This window comes from Oncorhynchus kisutch, linkage group LG13, assembly GCF_002021735.2.
Source record: "Oncorhynchus kisutch isolate 150728-3 linkage group LG13, Okis_V2, whole genome shotgun sequence".
Taxonomy (NCBI): Eukaryota; Metazoa; Chordata; class Actinopteri; order Salmoniformes; family Salmonidae; genus Oncorhynchus; species Oncorhynchus kisutch.
This window is the reverse complement of record NC_034186.2, coordinates 57,781,734-57,800,043: the sequence shown is the minus strand read 5'-3', so window position 1 is coordinate 57,800,043 and position 18,310 is coordinate 57,781,734. Positions and strand designations below refer to the sequence as shown.

Here is an 18,310-nt window from a genome sequence, read left to right as displayed (position 1 = left end):
TCACAGAGCAAACTGATATCTTTCCAACAGATAAGGTCTAAACCAGGCCAGAACTTGTCCGTGTAGACCAATTTGGGTTTCCAATCTCTCCAAAAGAATGTGGTGATCGATGGTATCAAAAGCAGCACTAAGGTCTAGGAGCACGAGGACAGATGCAGAGCCTCGGGTCTAATGCCATTAAATGGTAATTTACCACCTTCACAAGTGCAGTCTCAGTGCTATGATGGGGACTAAAACCAGACTGAAGCATTTCCTATACATTGTTTGTCTTCAGGAAGGCAGTGAGTTGCTGCGCAACAGCTTTTTCTAAACATTTTGAGAGGAATGGAAGATTCGATATATACCGAATATTTTCTAGGTCAAGGTTTGGCTTTTTCAAGAGAGGCTTTATTACTGCCACTTTTAGTGAGTTTGGTACACATCCGGTGGATAGAGGGACGTTTATTATGTTCAACATAGGAGGGCTAAGCACAGGAAGGAGCTCTTTCAGTAGTTTAGTTGGAATAGGGTCCAGTATGCAGCTTGAAGGTTTAGAGGCCATGATTATTTTCATCATTGTGTCAAGAGATATAGTACTAAAACACTTGAGTGTCTCTCTTGACCCTAGGTCCTGGCAGAGTTGTGCAGACTCAGGACAACTGAGCTTTGAAGGAATACGCAGATTTAAAGAGGAGTCCGTAATTTGCTTTCTAATAATCATGATCTTTTCCTGAAATAAGTTCATGAATTTATTACTGCTGAAGTGAAAGCCATCCTCACTTGGGGAATGCTGCTTTTTAGTTAGCCACAGATGGCCCAACCAACCCATTGCTTTCTATGGTGCGTATTGCCCAGGAGGGCCACCTGGTTAGTATCAACTGCACCGTGTAGAGTTTCCCAGTCTCTCAGCTCACTCTGACATGGACCCCACGTTACTCTGACTCACCTATGTCTAGCTCCCCTCTTCAAATGCAGCCTCAACCAGCTCTTGGGTTCCTCCAACATTCTACCAATGTTGTCTGGGGTTCTTTTAAATGTTACATTTCTGCAAGGAGGAGTTTACACCTGTCGAGCCCAGAACTCTGAGGGGAATAGCAGCACAGAGCAGGAGCTGGAGATTACATGTGAGTACAATGCAGCATCATCACCATCATCATCATCACCATTCTATTATCATTATGATGAAATATTAAAACATGTTCGATTTCCAATATAAACATTTTCCATTATGCATTCTCTCTACTATGACACCTACAGACAGCCCCAAATATGTGATGACCTCTGCTCACCCTGACACGGTCCTGACTGAAAACAGCTAGCTGGTTCTTACCTGCACGGCTCGTTCCGACCTCCATGCAACCACCTACACCTGGATCCAGATCAGCGCAGGAGAGACCAGGATAGTGGGGCTGGTCCAGAAGTTGATGGTGATGTCCACAACCCCATCCCATAGTGTACTGTACAGCTGTACTGCCTAAATCCCAACAGGTTGAAGTTAAAGTCAAGTGTGAGTACATCTCTGTCGATGCTTTATGACAACTTCCCCTAGGACATACACCCTATGAAGATCTGAGAGGAATGAATAGATGTTATTAATAAGGTGATAATTCCACCTGGCCTATCAGAGGGTAATATAGAAGGAGAGGAACCATACTGCCTACTGCAATCCTCTCAGATCTACATTTGGGATCAGAGTCATTATTTTAAATGTGTTCAGGTCCTCTATTACTTTCTGGATTAAAGACATATGTGGTTATTTGTGTAGAGCCTGAACTTATATTCTTCTAATAGTATAACTAAAGACAATTCAACACAAGGAAAATACAAATGCATCTTTATATTCAAATGTATAAGAATCATTTTATTCCATTATCTTCCATATCTTCCATCACAGATAAGCCAAAGCTCACAGAGGTCATTCACAACATGACCAATAGGTGGCAGAGTGATGGGGGAAGCCCTGTGGCACCGACCTGCCACAGTTACCCCCCTTTCAACAGCTACAAGTGGTACAGGCTGGTTGAGGAAAGGGAGCATTTCATTATCAATCACCAGAACATCACTGTCCACCCGGACAAGCCCGGGACATACTACTGTGTCGCCACCAATGACATGGGGGGGAGGGGGGGGGGGGGGCTGTTTCTCAACCGTGAGTGCATAGTGAAGAATACAGTGACTTATTCACAATTGGTTAACATTTTTACCTCAGTATTTCTATCTCACTTTTAATATTCAAATGATGCCTACACTCTTAGAAAAAATGGTTGCAAAAGTGGTTTTCAGCTGTCCCCATAAGATAACCCTTTTTGGTTCCAGGTAGAACCCTTTTTGGTTCCAGGTAGAACCCTTTTTGGTTCCAGGTAGAACCCTTTTTGGTTCCATGTAGAACCCTCTGTAGAAAAGGTTCTACATGGAACCCAAAAGGGTTCTTCGTAGAACCAAATAGGGTTCTACAAAGGGTTCTCCTATGGGGACAGCCGAAGAACCCTTTACAGTTCTAGATAGCACCTTTTTTTCTAAGAGTGTTGCATATCTCATTCTCCCCTGATATGCTACCTAAATGTGTGAATCAATGATGATACAGGTCTTAAAAACCATCCTTCAAACTGTGAAATTGATTGTATGCATACAGTAACACAGTATGTAACAACATTTTGGTGGCATTGGCATTTAGTCACAGTTCTACACAAAATGCCAGACTGTAGCCAAAATGTCTGAATGGTCCAATATTGACACACTTCTCTTTATCATGTCTCCTCCCTCTCTTCTCTCACCACAGGAAGTGTCTTCCATGTCCTCCCTCGTCCTTCGTTTCTGCTGTGTTCCGCTTGTTCTTTTACCCATCTTTTTGGTCTACACGTGAGTCCTCCTTCAACACTCACTCACGTCACTCCTCTTATTTATAAAATACATATATTTCTTAATCATACCTGTTGACTACAGTTAGCAATGACTGGAAACTCACCACAACACCACTGTTTGTGTAAAATGTCCACTTTTTGTTTAGTGTTTTTTCAGACACAAGGGAAACAAATCGATCTAGCAGGGGAGGGGACATCAAATAAACTGCCATGTTGTGTTCACGTTGGTTTTCTGGTATTGTTGCATTTCACAAATACTGCATTATTCTCTTCTATTTATTCTGTAGTTCCTTTTGTGAAAACCCCTAGTTAATTGTACATGTTTGTGTGTGTGTGTGTGTACACCTATGCCTGTGTGTCTTCTTACTTGGGTGTGTGTCATTGTCAGGGCTGGCGTAATGGCACAAGTGAGAACCTGGTGAGTGAAGGGTGTGCAGCAGCATCAGACCCCCCGGGGAGCAGCAGAGATCAGCTGTGACCAGATGGCCCGTACCACCCAGAGCCCCTACCCCAACCGCAGCATCCCCATCCCAGCAGGACGTGGGGTCCAGACAGCACGTAAGAGCATCAGGCATGGTGTCACACAGACAAGAACACACTGTAGACAAACACACATAAGCACCCACGTTTGCATGCACACACACACAAACACAGACACACACGTCTGGATGGGGAGACATACGCAAGTCTCAATGAGTTCATTTAGCTGGCCTCCCTCACTCACAATGGCATTCCATTATACTAGTTACTGTGGATCACCACTACTTTCTGTCTCAGTTTGAACATCTAAAGGAAGATATAGTCCTGTCAGCCTTGGTAGAGTGATTCAATTGGTTTGTTATTTCTTTAAAGGTCGACCTCTGACATGTACACTGCGTAGTGTTCTGAAGGTACCAGGTGGAAAGCAGGTGAGAGAAATCCAAAAATGTTTTTGAAGGGGTTAAATATGGAAGAAAGAGGCCTTTATATGCTGTATATACTGTAGCTCTATAGTCAATCAATGACTATTTACAATCATTCAGTATTCAGTACTCAGTAAGTCATGAATGACTGAGCATAGCATATACACTGTACAGTTATGAATGAAGGGATGAATGAACTATTTCAATACTTTACATTATTTAAATGCAATCCGTCTAATTTACTCAGGGTCTTTCACCTAGCCATCCAATCAGAAACAAAGATGGACACACAGGACACACACAGGAACATGAAGTCAACTATGCCTCGCTGCAATTCAGGGGCCAGGAGATGTTAGATTGACAATTTTTCTGAGAATGTGAGGAAGGCAGATGAAACCAGAATAGGTTCAAATTAAAACACATCACATTGGCATCCCGAGTGGTGCAGCGGTCTAAGGCATTTCAGATCTGGGTTCCATCACGGGCTGTGTTGAAGCCGGCCGCGACCAGGAGACCATGAAGTGGCGCACAATTGGCCCAGTGTCGTTAGGGTAGGGTTTGGCCGGCCGGGATGTCCTTGTCCCATCGCGCTCTAGTGACTCCTTGTAGCTGCCCGGAGCATGCACGCTGAATTCGGTCTCCAGCTGTACAGTGTTTCCTCTGTCATGATGACTTCCGGCTGACTTCCGGGTTATGCAAGCAGTGTGTCAAGATTCAGTGCAGCCTGGCGGGGTCGTGTTTCGGAGGACGCATGGCTCTCGACCTTCGCCTCTCCCGAGTAAGTACGGGAGTTGCAGCGATGAGACAAGACTGTAACTACCAATTGGATATCACTAAAAAGGGGTAGAAAGTACCAAAAAATTATTATAATAATAATAATACTTTTTTTACATTGACAGCTACAGTACGGTATCCATTTTAGGGCACCCCTAGGCTCAAGCCTAACCTTTTGAGGCTGATGGTGTCCTAAAATGGACACCGTACTACAGTACCATAGAGAGCATTCTTCAGTCATTCCAAACAGTGAATGCATATGATGTGGGAAAACATACAAATGACCGAAAATACATCATACATTTATATTATCCTACACTAACGTAGTAATGTATTGAAACCACTACTGTGAAAATGACTCTAGTAGTCGACCAAAACGTACATAGGGAAATAACCTGATGCGACAACAAATATGAGTCAAACGCTTACAATGACACAACTTGTCTTCCAGGGGCAGCTTGGGTCCTAGAGACCAAGCGAGAGAGGGTGACGTCAATGCTAAGGATGCCAAGCCAAAGCTGAAGGAAAAGGTCAGTCAACCGTAGTAACAAATGTGTAAACCAAAACAATGGGCAACATCACACATTAGCCCTTATGCCATGAAGTTACACAGTAACTTCTTTGATCACCAGAATGTTATTATTCAGCTTTACACTGTAACTGCAGCTAAGATAGGCCTGCATATAATAATGAGTGCTTTTTAAGGAAACTAGTCAAATTATGATTCAATTGAATTATTTGAATAGTTACTCTGTAACTATGTAACCACATGTCAGTTCCACTGAATATAAAGTTAAACTGAACATTTGGAATGGAAACTTTGAAGTGATGTGTCATAATCACTTTGTGGCAAATATACTAACAAACCAAAACGCCACTGTTACTGTCACGACTCCCGCCGAAGTTGGCTCCCCTGCCTTGGCGGTCGTTGGCACCGGCCTACTAGCCGCTACCGATCCCTTTTTACTTTTCTGTTAGTTTAGTCTTATTAGTTGTACCTGTTCCTATTTGTGTTTTCTTGATTTTCTAGTCTATTTAAGCTTGTTAGGCCCGCTCTAGTTTGTGCAGGATTATTTTATGTTCACGTTTAGTGTTGGATGTGGTTTTGTGCTCCGGACCGTTTTACACTGTGTTTTGGGTTGGTCAGTGTTTTCCGCCCTGTGTTTGGGCATGACCGTTTGTGCCAGAATAAATTACCTAGTTTTCTTGAACCCTCTGTTCTTTGCACCTGACTCAAACATTCCACTCCTATTCATCCGTGACAGTTACTGAAACAGAATATTGAGGTAAGAGTACACAGATATCCTGTAAATTATGTAATTCTATTGGTGGTGCATCTTACATCATAGAAAATGTGTAGTAGGTGAAATACTGATGGAAAAAAAGAGCAAGAGAACGTTTAGAAGGACGTTTGTACAGACAGTCCAGCAGTAGCAGAAGGGGGTATCACAACCGCAAAGAAAATGGAAAATTACTTAATGTGTTTTATTGGACCTTGATGTTAGCACTTGATAGTTTGGAAAAGGTAAATTAATTCACACAGCCTAGATATTTGCTAAGAATAATTTACAAAAAAATCTGGCTGCCCAAGACAGTTAATATTCTCCAGGTTTACAAAATATCAACATTTGAGCTGCTTCATTAGGGATCCTTTTTGTATAAATCTCTTTCTATATTTAGACTGATAAGTGCGATGACTACGAGAACATTAAGAAAGCGTGTGCTTTGAAGCCCACCATCGAGCCAAACATGGACACAGAGACAGGGAGAAGTGAGGATGACGTGGAGATCAGCTACTCTGAGGTCACGTTCAGAGCAAAGTCAGGACACCAGACAGTCTGTAGTTCTGACCCTCGTCACTGCAGGGCAAGCCACAGCAGCAGATCAGATGAAGAAGACTACACAACCCAGTATACTGATGTTAAAATATCAGAGGAAGTTTCATTCATAGTCAAAAAAAAAGTATTAAGGTTTGTAAATATTTGTATCACACCCAGTCAAAAGTGTGGACACACCTACTCATTCAAGGGTTTTTCTTTATTTTTACTATTTTTTGGAGGACAGAGGAGCCTCTTAAAGAAGAAGTTACAGGTCTGTGAGAACCAGAAATCTTGCTTGTTTGTAGGTGACCAAATACTTATTTTCCACCATAATTTGCAAATAAATTCATAAAAAATCTTACAATGTGATTTTCTGGATTTTTTTTCTCATTTTGTCTGTCATAGTTGAAGTGTACCTATGATGAAAATTACAGGCCTCTCATCTTTTTAAGTGGGAGAACTTGCACAATTGGTGGCTGATTAAATACTTTTTTGCCCCACTGTATGTGGGAACTCCTTCAAGACTGTTGGAAAAGCATTCCTCATGAAGCTGGTTGAGAGAATTCCAAGAGTGTACAAAGCTGTCATCAAGGCAAAGGATGGCTACTTTGAAGAATATAAAATACATTTTCAACACTTTTTTGGTTACTACATGATTCCAAATGTGTTATTTCAAATTTTTGATGTCTTCACTAATATTCAACAATGTAGAAAATAGTCCAAATAAAGAAAACCCCTTGAATGAGTAGGTGTGTCCAAACTTTTGACTAGTGCTTTATATCTGGATTGTTAGCAATAAAAACACATTCATGTGCCGGTTGTTGCCTTAACTGTACTTTTAAATAATAAGTCAGACCAAAATGGCAGGAAACAGAATTTATTGACGTCATTCAAAGTGGGTTTGAACATCGTGTGTTACATCAATGCAATATGTGCTTACTAGGCTGTCAAAACAGAAATGCTTCACTGTTTAGGAATTTCCCATATTTCAGGATGTGCTATTGTGTAGATGCTATGCAACTGACACCATGTTTTAATATTTGTTCAACATTGTAATGTATATCATTACTGTCTTCTTTACTTTACATAATTACTGCTTCATGCTGAAATTACTGGCAGCTTGTAACCTATATTCACCTGTATTCATTGCAAATACATTTTTTTAAAACACACCAAAAAACATTAATAACAAAAATACAACATGTTGAAGTGATTCCTAACCATCACACACAATTTGTAAGTTCATAAATACACATTTTCTGTAACACTAAGTTACATATTCATAGAAGCGGAACAACTCAGGGGAAAACCAACAAAAATATCACACTCTTAAGAACTGTTGTGAGATTAAATGGAATTAATTGAAAATGTATGTAAGGAATGACACTAATCTATAAAAACACAGTTAAAAAGTCAGAATAAAAATAACATACACCGAGCCTAGTGAAAGTCTACACACCTCCTGCACAGTCTTTACATTTTGCTGCCTTAAAAAAAATACATTTGATTGTTTTCCTACGGATGTACACAACTTACACAACATTTTAAAAGTGAAAGAAAAATTATAAAACATTTTCCTTTCACAACCCAGAGTAAATTCTTGGTGGAAGCACCTTTGGCAGTCATTAGGGCTGTGAATAATGTTGAATTAGATTCTAACAACTTTGCACACCTCATAGGGCAACATATACACATTGTTTTTGTCAAAACTTCTCAAGCCCAGTAAATTTGGTTGGGAGTCATTGATGGACAGCAATATTCAATCCTTGGGCTGGATTCAATCCGTATCACTGAAGTATCACAGTATCTACTTAAAAATGTCATTTCAGATAAAGCCGACATTTGCCGCGTTTAACGTGAATGCAGTCTCCGCGAACGCGGGAACATTGCCTTTAAATTTCAATCAAGCTTTAACACGGATCTTCCGGAGACAGTACAGGTGCATCAAAGCTGCGACTGAGAGACTGAAAATCAGCTTCTTGATTTGATTTTCATTTGATTTGACTTCGGCGATACAGATTGAGTCTGGATTGAATCCAGCAGATTTAAGTCAGGACTGAGACTGGACCATTCAGAAACACTCAACAGCTATTGGAAAGCTATTCTAGTTTGTCTTTGAGATTAAAATGTGTCTAATTGACTCGCTGAAAAATACAACTCTATCCCAGTGTTTGGTATTCAGAAGACTGGGAGGGTTTCTAACGTTTTATCTGGGCTTTGCTACTTTCATATTTCTTATGATCCTGACAAAGTCCCCAATCCCTGCCGGGGTCAAGCATACCTATAACACGATGTTGCTGCCACAAACAGGAGGATTAACAACATTGCATTCACTCCACATTACTGGCCTGTATAGAAAAGTAAAAAGGAGGAAGCCTGTGTTTTATAAAAAACACTCCAAATCATCCATTCTGTTTGCTACAAGGCTGTTAAGTAATACTGCAAGAAAACACGGAAAATAAATGAACTTTTTGTCCTAAATTAAAAACCACAGGCCAAATCCAGAACTACACAACACAGAGTGAAACCCTCTGCATTTTCAAGTATTGTGGATTGTACTGACATATCTGCTTTTACAATCAGTGACAAGGTTTGAACATTGCAGTCCATCAATGACTCCCAAACCATATTTACTGAGCTTGAGCTATTTAAAAAAAAAAAAAATGGGTATGTGTTACCCTAAGAGTTGTGCAAAGTTCGTAGAATCTTATTCAAAATGATTCACAGCTATAATAGCGGCCAAAGGTGCTTCCACCAAGTATTACCTCTGGGGTGTGAAGACATACGCAATTCAAGACATCTTTGTTTTTTTGTTCTATTAAAATGTAAATAAAACAAATTGTATAATTGTTCTTTCACTTTGAAAATGTGGAGTTGGTTGTGTAGATCAGCAGGACAAAATCTAATGTATTCCCTAATTGGATTTCATTTGAAGCCAAATCCACTAATTTGAAGGGGTGTCCACATACTTGTATATATAGAGATGAAAATCTAACTAATGAACAGACACTGTAGAATAACTGGTGTTAAAAAAAAAGGTGGACATAGTGTTTCTACAGTTTGAAAGGTGACGATGATGTCTCTGCAGTGCATTATGGGTGATTTTTCACAACCTTGCACTAGCTTATCTGCACATAAGCTTTACTCCCTCTATACAGCAGCTTACTGTGCCTTTATACTCTCCTTCTCTTCCTGCTATCTAACTGAGATTTTCCCTAATTTGCCTCAGATATGACCTGACCATGACATATGTTCCCATACCTTACCTCCTCTTCACCATTAGATGAATCTTTCTACTCAGAAAGCAGTGTCACCTCATCCACAGCGGTTTCTGCTGTGTTGTGCTGCTCAGATTGTCCCAGTGGAGCCTCTGTAGACTCCTGGACCCTGAGAGCAGAATTAGTCATGCCCTGTAGCTCTGGCAGCACAGAATCCTTTGCAACTTCTTCTTCCCCATCACTCTCGTGCCCTGCCTGAGTTTCTTCTAAGACTTTAGCTCCATGGTCTTCAGCGTGATCCCCCGGCTCCAGAGCAGGATTGGCCTCCTTCTTCCCAGCCCCTCCCTCGATACTACCTGTGGAGTGCAGACGGATCACTGCGTACTCTGCCGTTTTGGAGGCGACTCCCCTGATCTCTCCCTCCCCCTGCTTGGCCACCTTGGCCTGGAGTTTGGAGAAGTTCAAGTTGGCGTAGTGGAGTAGGTCTGTGTCGTCAATTTCCCTGTCCACTGTCCTGTTGGGCCCGAGGGCCTCATCCAGCATGGCTTTATTGGTATAGACATTGTCCTCCTCCTGAAAGAGGGCCTGAGGGGTAAGCATCACATTAGATGGGTTTATAAGCTAACTGGCAGAGTTTTTTTGTGTGGACTCCTATTAGCTGTAACTGCCTGGTGTCCACACAAAACACAACGCAAAACAATCACATGAGCAAATCAACCACGGGATAGGAAAGGGCTAGTTGTTCGTTAGTTGTTTAACATAAGATCCAGACAATATGGCTGCAAAAGACTCAATTACAGTAATGAACCACTAAACTGACTTGAGTTCCTCTTCATGCACACAGTTGATTTTTTGCATATTTACATTTTTAATTCCACCAGCCAAGCTACCTCCGATCTTTCACTGCAACAACAACACCAGTGCTGAAATGTGTGCGGCACCTAGGATATGTAATATCATGCACAGTCTCCTGTGAAATATGTTAAGACTGTGAGCACATACGCATGTGCAATGTCGGTGTAGTTACTTACCTCATCAGTCACTATGAACTCTGCTGTGTCCTTCTGTCTTTTGTTTGGCGATTGCCTGGCTCTCCTATGCCCGAGAGCAAAACAACAGAGATGTTAAGATAATGTCGTCAAATACCAGTCCAGACAAACATTGGACCAATCTATCCAAATAGTCTTTTACATGATCGTACCTGCCCTGGCCCCTGTGTCAGTCACTTACTTGCAGATGAGAAGCAGTGGGGTACATAGGAGCATCATCACCCCTGCCCCCACACCAGCCCCGATCAACAGAGAGATTAGGTGGAAACCTGCACAATCACAACATAGAGAAAACAAATGAGGTGTAAAACAAGCACCGCCATTCCTTCTTTGTATTAAATATCCATCTTATTTGGCAATGTGAGAGCTTGGGACTATGAGGTTCTATCTGCTTAAAGATGTTTCTGAGATAATTGGCTTTAAAGTTCCGAATCCTCATTGGTTTGAATGGTGTCAGACATTTTTTATCTTGTAATCTTTTGAACTGAACAACATGAATAGGGTATTTTTACTATATACATAGAGAACATTGAACAGAACAAGGCTATGTCAATAACTCAATTTTGACAAAAATAAAGATAGACCCTTATAGTTCCAAGCTCTTGTATGGTTAGTGGGACCGGGGGGACTGTTAGGAACTAATTCTGTTGTAGAGCAGGACAAACGTCTCCCATCTGTACCTTCATATGTTTCCATTGATGTTAAGTTAAATGAGAAGCTGTCAAAACCATCAATGTTGGAGCTGAGGCAGACCAGACTCGGTATTTCCTCTTCCTGTGATTGGCGGATGGTGAGGGAGCTCCTCAGGCCTGCTAAGCCCATTGGTTCCTCCCTGATGATGGTGTTAGTGGAGTGATTGACAGACTCTCCAGCCAATTGCCACACCACTGTGGGAGCAGGGTTTCCAAAGCTATCACAGAAACATCTGATCTGAGATGTAGCTGAAATCCTGATGCAGCGAGAGGTGTTCTGGATCTCTGAAGCAACTACCCCGAACAGACAGGGGACACACAACTATTGTTAATAGTTCATTCACATTAATGAGTGATTGTGATTCATAATCAGTAGAATAAATACTGTACAGTACATACATGTCACATCGATATTGATGGCCTCAGAGTTCTGCAGTCCATGGACATTCTGAGCCCCACAGTAGTACTGTTCATTTGAAAGCCTGGTTACATTGAAGATGTTGAGGTTCTCTTCAGACCCTACAATGTCCTTCTCCCATCCCTCAACTCTGTACCAGGTGTAGTTATTCACTGGTGGGTTGGCATTGCTGCTGCAGGTCAGAGTCACAGAGCTGCCCTCTGCTACTGAGCTAGAGGGACTGACTGACACTGAGGTGTTCTTGGGGGGATCTGGAAGAAAACAGTGTATTATACACTTCTCAACAGTGGTGTTAGTCTGCCTATCCATACTTCCCATGCTACATGTCTGTAATTCTATACAATAAAGCCAACTGTGAGCCAGATTCAGTTGCCATACCTAAGCCAGATCCTTTCCACAATAAGGGCCAAACTTGGACTGGCATATACTGTAGATGTGGCCCAGTTACTACTTTGAATTACACCAGAAGTGGGCCGTATCCAACTTGATAGGCTAGGTCTAGCTTTTTCATGGCAATGATCTGGCTAAGTTATGGCAATCAAACCTGGCCCACTTTTGGACCGTAATTCCAAGTGTTTACTAGGCCACATAAACATGCCGGAGGATTGTAAATGGAGGCTGGATTTGGGCAATAATAATTTTGCTTTCTAGGTTTGTCTTCGGAAACCCTTCATTTGAGATAAAACACAAATCTTGACTAGATTGCCAATGGCAATACAGAACAAACAGCCATGCATAAACATATTCACACTGCCATACAAACTCAACAACAGGCTTCAGTGATGGAGGTCCATTGACACACACACACACACAGTAAAGATTCATGGTTGTCACGCAACAGGACAATGGCTCACTGTCATTGGACCAGACAGTCTGGGCACTGGCGTGAACCCATGACCCAGACGTTGGCCACACACCAGGTGTGGCTGGTCACAGCAGCTGGATGTGTGCCTCAACACAGAGTCATATTCAACCAGTTATAAATAGACTGTTTATAGCATCTTGGTAACACAGCATCTTGGTAACACTTTACAATAAGGTTATGGATTAGAATCAACTATATTAGTGAAAGGTTCTAGATGTACCGTTTCAAAATGATGGCTTAAATATGACATGTTCCTTTATCATTAGTAAATGATTACCAAATGCATTGACACAATTTAACGATACATTAGTTGATGCCAAATAATGTAGCCTTATGGTAAAGTGTTAGCAGCGTCTTGATGCTTCTATGTTTCTGGCCCTACACTAGGAGCTATACTGTATTATACCCAGGGATGGAAATTAAGCTAGCACACTAACCCGTGAATAGTACTTTTCAGACCGTGCTACTAGAAAATGTGCCCGACTAGCCCGCCAGCTACTGACATTTTGTCTTTTCAAATATTGCGTGGCACATATTTTGGACCCGGGCTAGTAAAAATTGCAGTCTACTATACTGGCTGGCCAGTGCCCAAAATCCTTAAATTACATCCCTTATCATACCATTGCAAAAGTATAATGTATATAACTTACATTGAATATCCAGCTGAACAACTGTGGCTTTTTCCGCACCAAGGGCATGCAGTGCTTCACAGCAGTACTCCCCACTATCACTTGCTTTACTGTCTAAGGTGAAGCTCTCTCCAGATCCTAAAGTGACAGCCTCAGTCCCATTGACTCTGTACCAGGTGTAGTTTTTCACTGCTGGGTTGGCATTGCTGCTGCAGGTCAGAGTCACAGAGCTGCCCTCTACCACTGAACCAGAGGGACTGACTGACACTGAGGTGTTCTTGGGAGGGTCTGGGGGAAAGAAACAATAGATATTGTATGTCAAGAGTTAATTTAGTGTGTGTTATGATACTGTCCATCGTTGAAAATATTGTTCATATTTGGTTTCATTGTGTACATACATATTCCATCTAGTTGAACGACAGATGAGTTCTCGGCTCCATGGTCATTGATGGTTTCACAGTAGAAATAACTGTCATCTGCTGGTACCTGGACAGTTAGCATTCTGCTAACCCCCACTGTTGAAACCTGTTCTCCAATAACTCTGTACCAGTTGTAGCTCCCCACTGCTGGGTTGGCATTGCTGCTGCAGGTCAGACTCACAGAGCTGCCCTCTAACACTGAACCAGAGGGACTGACTGATACTGAGGTGTTCTTGGGAGAGTCTGAGGGAGAGTGCACAGAAAGTTGTCAAATTCTATAGAAATAAACAACTTACCATACATGAATCAAACTTACCATGCATGAATCAACTTACAAAGAACAGTGACTGTCAGATACGTTTTGGATGATTTATCACTCTTGCCAGCTTGTCGTTTGTACAGCGCAGTGCAGGAGATCTTCTCCCCGTGGTGGACATGTGAAGCGGTAAAGTTCAGGAGAGAAGTTATGACTCGATTCGGAGTCTCCTGCAAATCCTCCACACTGTCACTCAGTGTGGGGGTCCATGTCAGAGTTGGAGGGAGTGAGGGACAGGGGGCTGCGGCAGAGCAGATCAAACTCACTGAGGCCCCCTCCATCACATCCACTGTTGCTGGACTTAGAGTGGGTTTGGATGGATACTCTGAGGGAGTAAAAAAAAAGAAGACTTTTATTACATGAGCAGTGCATTAAATACAGCCCGTTCAAACCTGCAACTTAAGTGAACACAACACATCACAAGACAGAAATAGCATATTCTAATGATACTCTACCTTTTACATCAATTGTGACACGTCCTGGAAAATTATATTTCAGAGCATTGTCACATTCAAGTCTGAAACAAAAGTAGTCATTGAAATAAGATGTGAAGTCATTCAGGATGGTGGTGCATTCCTTCTGCTGCAAGTTCCCAGTTAGATTCCCTTGAATGGTGTTTAAGCCTGTTCCTGTGAGACTAGAATCAAACACGTGTACTCTTCTCCACCCTTTCCTCCATATTCCTTTACATGAAGCTGTGAGGGACGACTCATATCCAGTTCCCAGTGTAAATGAGCAGGGAATGGCCACACAAGATCCACTGAGAGCCTCTATATTCTGAGGCATCAGAGCTGCAAAGTCTAGGCACAGAACACCTGAAATACACACAACAAACTATTAGACTGGGGTGTTAGGTTCTTTTCAACTTCACTAGTTTTTTTTTTCTTCCTACAACCCGTAAAATAATATGTGGGCTAGTTATTTAGCGATGTGCAGAATAATCTGGCTAGTATTTTGGGGGGATGTAGCAATGCTAGTAGACATGGATTGTATAAACTATCGCTTTAAAAACCAAGTGCAAATGTTTTAATGTTTTAACAATAAAGCAACTTACTGTATAGTTAAAAATATATATATTTCTCAAGCAAGAATTTAGCTAGGACTGTCTTGGAGTTGGGAAGGGAACAAAATGGTGCATTAACCACAGTGTGGATCAATCCACCTGAGCAGAGAATGGATATGCAACCTTAAAACAAAGTTATTGGCAGATAGACCAATAACAAAGAGCGTTTCAAACCTATTAACTTGACCCCCCTGGTGATGTCACCAGCGAAACCAAAACTCCACCCATGCAAAACCTGCTGTTTAGAAGGTCCTGAATTTCAACCAGCAACTAACAGGAAATAACACCAATCACATTTTTACAATGTTAGTTCATCAGCTGTTGTATAAATATGATACAAAACACAGGAAAAACTGAATGTCGACTGCGCTGGGCTTTTAATAAGGATCAGAACACTAACCATGTTTCCATCCAGTTTTCATGAGAGTAAAGTCATATCGTATAAAAAATAAATAATGAGGGCAGTAGCTAGGTTTACATTCAATTGGCGACACATTTTCATGTGAATATTCTAAAATCCGATAAAGAAAATATGTGCAATTTCCCACCAGTGGTGTGTTTCCACCAAATAGACTTGTTGCAGATAGAAATCAGTGCATGATGACATAGTGCACACAACATGTACTTGTTTGCTTACATTTTCAAGTACCAAATAAAAATCTAAAGTTCAGTTTTTCCATCGCATTCTCATATTTTCTTTATGCAGATTTTTAAATATTCACATGATAATGTGTCTCCAATTGGATGGAAGCCTAACCACAGATAACCTATAAAATGTAAATGGTAACGTGCAATGGGAGACGCCAGAAAACAGTGCATCAGCCCCAGCCTTTCCCACAGCGACCCACCTTGCAGTAGATAACCAATGAGGATGAGTCTTTCAGCTCCTGTGATGTGCATGATTCTCTGTATCAGAAATAGCAAGATGAGCTCACTGTCTGGACAGACAAACACACACACATTCAGTACATAGTTTTATGTTTAAAAAAAAATAAGACAAACAGTGAAAATAACTTTTAATTAAAGTCAAACATGTTGACACAGATGGAGTGTAGAGAACTGAAACCACATTGACCCTATTCTCCACAAGACAGTGTGAGTTTTCTTCCTTTTTTTATTTGACATGTTGGCTACACCACAATAATTTGTATCCGAATGAGATTTGAATCATAGTAATATGAACATATTTCTCACATAATAAATATAGAATAAAAAATACATTATTCAATTATACCCTAAAGCCAATGAAGATTCTGAGTAGGTATAAATACCTAAATTGAGCATAATAAAGTCAAACAGGTTCATATTTTGGGTGTAGATTCATTTACATTGAAAAGAATGACCAATAGAAATGTATTAAGTGTAAAGAGCTATGAGCTGATTAGGTTGATTTTGGGAAAATGTAGATTTAGCCTATGCCTGACACACGAAAGAAAATGTAGATTTAGCCTATGCCTGACACACGAAAGAAAATGTAGATTTAGCCTATGCCTGACACACGAAAGAAAATGTAGATTTAGCCTATGCCTGACACACGAAAGAAAATGTAGATTTAGCCTATGCCTGACACACGAAAGAAAATGTAGATTTAGCCTATGCCTGACACACGAAAGAAAATGTAGATTTAGCCTATGCCTGACACACGAAAGAAAATGTAGATTTAGCCTATGCCTGACACACGAAAGAAAATGTAACCTAGTTGAACTTGACAATATCTACAATTCGATTTTAATTTGATGCAATAAATATCTGAAATGTGTTCCCAAACCCAACTCATCCGAAAATATCAACACCTGTGAACATATACTTTAACATGTTGCACTCCACATTGCAAAACCATAACAGTCGCATTAATTACCATAACAGAAATAGTACAAAACAGAAATAGTGTCTGCAACCTCTTACCAGTATTCACGCGATGGTCATCTGTTCAAATCCAATGCACAATTCAGGCTTTATAAATGACACCTGAAGTGGTGTTCTGTTGTCCAGCTGCCTGTCACTGTAGTAGACAGTCAGAAGAAGTGGCGCTGCTGTTTGCAAGACACAGACATTTCCTTCACTGAATAAGCGTCAACCCCCAAGCGCTAGCCTTCCTCTGTAATATCAAATGATCATCAGATTTTTTTACTCATATTTATCAGTGAGATATATCAAGCTTCACAAGGAGGGCAACATCCACTGATTCCTTTAAATGTATACAGATATATAGTCCAGTGGCTAGTAAGTTACACAGAAAGCTATAGCCCCTTGAAATATTTCTTTACTTCTCCTTTCTATATTTAAATACACAAATGTAATGAAATATTCAAGTTTCAAGTTTCAGATTAATGGGGCAATAACTGTTCAAGACATATGTGGCGGATGGATATTACACATTTGACATTTTGCATAACTTCCTGCTTTCCATAGCTACTGCTCAATGGGCTACATTTCAAAGGTTTAAAAGCAGACTTTAATGTGGATATCATAAATGTACAATTCAAAAGGCTTAGAAGAAGAGAAAATTACATGAATAAATTAACAAAAGTCTCTGATGATGAATTGATATAAATGTTTCCCTACACAATTTATACAGTGGCTTGCGAAAGTATTCAACCCACTTGGCATTTTTCCTGTTTTGTTCCCTTACAACCTGGAATTAAAATAGATTTTTGGGGGGTTTGCATCATTTGATTTACACAACATGCACTACGAAGATGCAAAATATTTTTTTATTGTGATACAAACAAGAAATAAGACAAAAAAACAGAAAACTTAACTGAGCGTGCATAATTATTCATCCCTCCCCCAAAGTCAATATCTTGTAGAGCCACCGTTTGCAGCAATTACAGCTGCAAGTCTCTTGGGGTATGTCTCTATAAGCTTGGCACATCTAGCCACTGAGATTTTTGCCCATTCTTCAAGGCAAAACTGCTCCAGCTCCTTCAAAGTTGGATGGGTTCCGCTGGGGTACAGCAATCTTTAAGTCATACCACATATTCTCAATTGGATTGAGGTCTGGGCTTTGACTAGGCCATTCCAAGACATTTAAATGTTTCCCCTTAAACCACTCGAGTGTTGCTTTAGCAGCATGCTTAGGGTCATTGTCCTGCTGGAAGGTGAACCTCCATCCCAGTCTCAAATCTCTGGAAGACTGAAACTGATTTCCCTCAAGAATTTCCCTATATTTAGCCCCATCCATCATTCCTTCAATTCTGACCAGTTTCCCAGTCCCTGACGATGAAAAACATTCCCACAGCATGATGCTGCCACCACCATGCTTCACTGTGGGGATGGTGTTCTCGGGGTAATGGGGGGTGTTG

General features: G+C 40.9%; 1 protein-coding gene across 1 annotated transcript; it reads right to left on the bottom strand.

Annotated features, from left to right (window-relative positions):
• Positions 1-7,197: 7,197 nt before the first annotated feature.
• Positions 7,198-17,217, bottom strand: LOC109901478 (sialoadhesin-like). The gene is made up of 11 exons (XM_020497475.2): positions 16,911-17,217; positions 15,854-15,943; positions 14,398-14,757; positions 13,962-14,267; positions 13,606-13,869; positions 13,229-13,495; positions 11,695-11,964; positions 11,284-11,589; positions 10,785-10,872; positions 10,586-10,649; positions 7,198-10,139 (listed from the first exon to the last, which is right to left on the bottom strand). Exons 2-11 carry the CDS (start codon positions 15,903-15,905, stop codon positions 9,630-9,632), a joined length of 2,487 nt encoding a protein of 828 aa, XP_020353064.2. The 5' UTR covers positions 15,906-15,943; positions 16,911-17,217; the 3' UTR covers positions 7,198-9,629.
• Positions 17,218-18,310: the final 1,093 nt, after the last annotated feature.